General features: G+C 65.0%; 1 protein-coding gene across 2 annotated transcripts in view; it reads left to right on the top strand.

Annotated features, from left to right (window-relative positions):
* Nucleotides 1–5493, top strand: part of NINJ1 (ninjurin 1) — a 10308-nt gene extending 4815 nt beyond the window's left edge. Inside the window, exons 2-4 of one of the 2 annotated variants that reach the window (XM_021694405.1) lie at nucleotides 1981–2206; nucleotides 2829–2990; nucleotides 3810–5493. In XM_021694405.1, the coding sequence (XP_021550080.1) occupies nucleotides 1981–2206; nucleotides 2829–2983 (381 nt within the window). In that variant the 3' untranslated portion in view covers nucleotides 2984–2990; nucleotides 3810–5493. Of the gene's footprint in view, nucleotides 1–1980; nucleotides 2762–2828; nucleotides 2991–3809 lie in introns of those variants that run through there. The other variant, XM_021694404.1, reaches the window with a different exon arrangement.

The following is a 5493-nucleotide window of genomic DNA, read 5'->3' as shown; positions in this document are numbered from 1 at the left end:
GTGTCTGTGTGTGCACGTGCGTGTCTGTGTCTGTGTGCACGTGCAGGTGTGCATCTGGTGTATGCGTGTGTGCGTGTCTGTGTGTGCACATGCGTGTCTGTGTCTGTGTGCAAGTGCAGGCACACATCTGGTGTATGCGTGTGTGTGTGTCTGTGTGCAAGTGCAGGTGTGCATCTCGTGTATGCATGTGTGCGTGTGTGTCTGTGTGCACGTGCAGGCGTGCGTCTGGTGTATGTGTGCATGCATGCGTGTGCATGTGCACCTGTGTGTGTCCGTGTCTGTGTGCACGTGCGTGTGTGTGTCTGTGTGCACGTGCAGGTGTGCGTCTGGCGTATGCACACGTATGCAGGTGTGTGCTTGCTCATGCATGTGTGTATGTGCTTGCATGGTTATGTGTTTGTTCGTATGACTGTGCACATGTACCCGTGCCCGTGTGTCCGCGTGTGTGCTGGCTCTTTTCCCCGGGACTGGGGACCGGATGAGCGCTGCGGTGGCCTTGAGGGAAGCTGCTTCGGCGCTTCTGGTTTGTGAAACTTAGAGCGCGTGCCCAGCGCAGCACACCCGCCCCTCAGAGGAGCGCTCATGGGACGAGGCGTGGCCAGCCCAGCAGCTTTGCAAGCGCAGACCTGGGGGACAGCCTGGTGCTGTGGGAGCCCAGGCCCCTAGGCGGTGGGCTGCCTGCGCCCAGACCCTGGGGAGGAGCCGCTGTGCCCTGATGGGTGAGGCCTGGGGTGGGGCCCACCCAGCTGCCGTGCGGCTGGAGGCTTGGGGGGAAGAGCCGTGGGTGGAATATTCCGGAAGCAGTGCTGGGGGTTGGGTCCAAGGAGCCGCTTTCCCTGTGGGGCTTGGGTCTGGAATTTTAAACCCAGTGGATTTGCTACTTAGCCGCTGGTGCTGAGGGAAGGCAGGGCAGGTCCCACGCCCGCTGTTCGGCTCGCCCAGTGTCCCTTCCTCCTGGGCATGTTATTCCAGATTACATTTATGTTTAACAAGACAGGCCGCCAGAGCGGGCCCCCTCCCGCCCCCGCTCCTGGAGTTCGGGATTTTCCAGGGTGCGATTTCCAGCTGCGGAAAGTGGAGGGGCCTCTCGCTTGCTGGTTCGGCCCCTCCCTGGCAGCCTGCCCCCCAGGCCTGCATCTTTCATGAGTACAGAAACACGAGCTCCGGAGTGCCCCAGGAGGCCACAGTGCTGGGTCTGTGGACAAGGGGCCGGGGCTGAGGGGTGTGGGCTTGTCCTGGGGGCCTGGGGAGGGGCCAGCCAACGGCAGCTGGGGGAGGCCTACTGAGGGAGGGGGGCCTTCTCCCGCCTCCCCCCTCCCCCGCCTTGCAGCCCAGGAGAGAGGGGCTTCCTGGAGGCGGTGACCTCTGGACGGGGCATGGAGGGCGTGAGGAGTGGCCTGCGACCTGGCTCTGAGGCCCGCCCCGTTCCCAGGCAGAGGCGCGGGGAAGCCTGGACAGGAAGCGCCCCGCGCCGCATGCCTGAGGCACTGTGGGGACAAACCTCATCACAGATACTGAGTAAAGGGCAGGAGGCGGCTTCCGGAGGGGTGGCCTGGGTGCACTCAGCTCCCAAGGCTCCAGGTGTTTACGTTCCTCGTGCACAGCTTTTCCTATGGGGATCACACCTCAGTGACGTGGTTCAAAATTGTTTGTAAAAATAAAAATTGAAGAAGCAGCTAAGTTCAACCGTAGCCCCGCTTTGGTAGGCGTCCGGGTGAGCGCGCGGGGACCCGGACGGTCCCAGCGGGAGGTGGCCTGCAGCCAGCAGCCAGGCGGAGGGAGGCAGGCGGGGGCACCGCGGGCGCGCAGGGAAGGCACCAGAGGGCCCCACCCCAGGCAGGACGGAGGCATTCTCGTCGCAAACCAGTGTGTGTGCTGAGGCCCTGGCTCCCCCAGGACCTGATTCCTGGAGTGGGTCCTGCAGGCCCCGCCAAGCCCCGCACCCCTGCTGGTCCCAGGCTGACTACCCCTTTCCTGCAGCCATCCCGCTGGGGCCGGAACCGGCCCATCAACGTGAACCATTACGCCAACAAGAAGAGCGCAGCTGAGAGCATGCTGGACATCGCCCTGCTGATGGCCAACGCCTCCCAACTGAAGGCCGTCATCGAGCAGGGCCCCGCCTTCGCCTTCTTCGTCCCCCTGGTGGTCCTCATCTCCATCTCCCTCGTGCTGCAGATTGGCGTGGGCGTGCTGCTCATTTTCCTTGGTGTGAGCCTGGGCTGGGGGGGAGGGCCCTGTGGCGGCCCCGCCCATGATCTGCTGGTTCTGCTTGTATACCCCCCGGGACAGGGTGCTCACCACCTGACAGGCCCCACTCAGCCATGCGGTCAGGACGTGGCTCCTCAGAGGGCCCCCCATGTCTCTGTCCTTCCACCCACCCAAGCTGAGGATGTAGGAAAACGTAACCCTCCAGTGGTCTCCAGGGACTGGATGGTGGTCCTGCCCCCGAGCTGAGGGTCCGGGCTCACCTCTACTGCTGGCTGTGTGACCCGGGGCAGGTACTTGACCCCGCAGGCCTCAGTTCCCCCACCCATAACGTAGGCATGAGGACAGGGCCTTGGGTAGGCGTGAAGCTCGCTAGACACCGCACACGGGCACTCAGAGAGGGGCTTCCCTGTGTGCACGCAGTGCGTTGTCCCTTACAGTCCAGACCTGCGCCCCGGGCTGGTCCTTCGGCTCCGGCACTGGCGCCGGGCCGCCCTGAGCTCCGTGCTGGAGGAAGCAGGGCTGCGGGGCCGAGGCCACAGGCCCAGATCTCACCCCGAACGAGGCAGCGGGCCCAGGGGCTGCGGGGCCCCCGTGCAGCGTCTGCTCCCTTGTGCCCGCAGTCAGGTACGACCTCAACAATCCTGCCAAGCACGCCAAGCTGGACTTCCTCAACAACCTGGCCACCGGCCTGGTTTTCATCATTGTCGTGGTCAATATCTTCATCACTGCCTTCGGCGTCCAGAAGCCCGTGATGGACGTGGCTCCACGGCAGTAGGGTTCAGGTGAGCCAGAAGGCACAGCCCCCGCTGTCCACCACGAGCAGACTTTGTGCCCAGGGTCTGTCCTGTCTGGGCCTCACGGGGGGGCGCGCCTGGCCGTGTGCCCCCCATGCTCGTCCCCTGTCCTTGCTCAGAGAGGTGAGCACCCACCCAAGGTCACCTACTTGGAGCAGGAGTCTCAGGGAGGCTAGGTGACCCCCGGGAGTCTCAAGGGCCAATGCAGAAGGTCAGCAGGTCCGGCGCGTGTCAGGTGTCCTGCATCTGGGGCCCTGGTCTGGGCTGCTCACCACAGGTGCATCCGGCCTTGGGCCTGCCCCAGAGAAAGGGTGGGCACTGCTAGCCATCTGCCCACCAGCACCCCCACCCCACCCCAGCAGAGTGGCCGGCAAATGATGAGGTGGGACCCTCAGCAGGGCCGGCACGTGGCCTGGCCCGTGGCCTGCCCACACCGTGGCCGTCGGCCCCACCTGGGGTCCCACTCACTGCCTGGCTGCTGGCCCTGGTTTATTGTCAAGTCCGACCCCTGTGGAACCTTCCGGATGCCAGCCTGCTCCCTTGCTCGGGGCATGGTGACCAAGCCATTTATTAATTGCCTGCTGTGCCCCAGATGCAGTCCTGACCCTCCCTGATCATCAGCCCACTGGCCTCTGCTCTCCAAGGCCCCCCTTTAAATCCTGACAGTGACCCGACCAGGGAAACTGAGGCTTGCCCAGGTCAGAATCAGGTCCTTCTGCCTCTGGAGTCATCGTGGCCTCGGGGCTCGAGTCTGGCCACCAGAGCGGGACTGGAGGCCCTCACACCCCTCCTCTCCCTTCTTGGCAGATGCCCCCGGATCGCACCCGGCCACAGCCACCCAGATCCCGGAGCCGCCTCCCCCTCGAGGCCCACCTTCCTATGGGGGGCACTCCCGGCAACCGCAAGAGCCCAGGCGGGCCCCACTAGACTGTGTCCTGGGACGAGCCGCCCGTGGCTAGGCCACCCCAGGCCAGCGCGGGCCCTGCTCCGTCCTCGGCTGCCCCTCCCCCCGGAGCGTGGCCCAGGGGACAGAAGTGGGGAAGGGTCGTAGCCACCCGGACACGCAGCAGCCCAAGGATGGGAGCGAGGGGCCCCTGTCGGCCTTGGTCCCAGGACGTATCCAGAGGGACAAGGAGACCCCTACCTCTACCAGCACAACGAGCATCTGGGCTTCCAGGCCCCACGCTGGGGGCCCGGGGCATCTGTGCTTCCCGACCCAGGACGCGGGACTGCTGGCCCCAGCTGGCCACGGGCCCTGCGCACGCCTCCCACCAGCAGGGCCCCGAGCCCCCACATTTCTAAGCACCAACGACCAATAAAGCTGACGCGCCTCCTCCCCTCAGGCCTGGCCCTGCATTATGTCCCCAGGCCCCCCAGCCTGTGAGGGCCTCCCCACCCCTCCAGGCCCGTCGTGGTGTCGCAGTCCCAGCCACGGGCGCCTTCTCAGGGACCAAGGGCTCACGCAGCAACTTGGCGTCTGGCATGTCAGGGCACGGTTTTGAGGCAGAAACCGGGTTCTTGAAGCTCCGGTGCCCGGCATCCTTTTTTAATTGAGATGCACATTGGAGCTGCAGAAATGGCTCCTCCCGTAGCCCCAGGATGACACCGCGCGTCCTTGTTCGCTCCGCGAGGGGCAGCCACGGCCTGCAGCCCTGGAGCTGGCGGGACACAGATTCTCCAGGGTGGCCGTGGCTCCCGTGAGGGACCGCACACCATGACCAGGTCAGAAAACCAGCCTGATCCTGCACTCTGGTCTACACTGCAGACCTGTGTGTGCGTTGTCAGGCAGCCGCGGTCTCGTAGAGCGGGGTAAACCCTGCATACCCCACCCCGGCTCTGTCTGCAGGGCGCAGGGGGCACGTTCAGGAGGACTGGCCCCGGGTGCTATGTCACGGCCACAGGGAGTCCACGGGTCCCCCATCAACTTTGGTGGCTTTTGGGGCCAGAAGCCAAGACCTGGACCCTCCTCTGAGGAGGGCAGGGGAAGGACAGTGTGCAGGATGACCTTGGGGAGCAGCCAGATGTCACCCTGTCCTCAGGGCACACGGCCCACAGCCCCTGACCTCATGGAAAGGTACGGCACTCAGGTTTCCTCCGGTCTGCATGCCCATGGGTCTCCCCTCTGCACCCACAGCCCTGGCCCATGTGGGGTGCCCAGCGCTGCTGGTCAGGCCTAGGGGTACGGTGCTGGGCGGACACCAGCAAAGGCCTGTCCTAAGGGTCCCCTCCCTGGCTGGAACCCCCTGCTCTCTCAGTCCGCCCCTGCAACCTCCGGGGGCTGAGCCCTTGCTCTCTGCCCCCTTGGCCCCTCTTTCCTGACCCCCACTGGCCCCACCCCTCACATTCTTGATGTGGAACACCCTCACCTGGTCCTCTGGGTGGGGAACCTTCCAGGTCCAAGGCCCTTCCGCCATCTGAGCCTAGGGCAGCTCCAACACCCCGTTCCTTAAAATGCTCAGGTGACCCCTGGTCAGCTCCCACAAAGTGACCA

Source organism: Neomonachus schauinslandi, chromosome 13, assembly GCF_002201575.2.
Source record: "Neomonachus schauinslandi chromosome 13, ASM220157v2, whole genome shotgun sequence".
NCBI lineage: Eukaryota > Metazoa > Chordata > Mammalia > Carnivora > Phocidae > Neomonachus > Neomonachus schauinslandi.
Note: the sequence above shows the minus strand (reverse complement) of the source record. Positions and strands in the feature narration are given on the sequence as shown.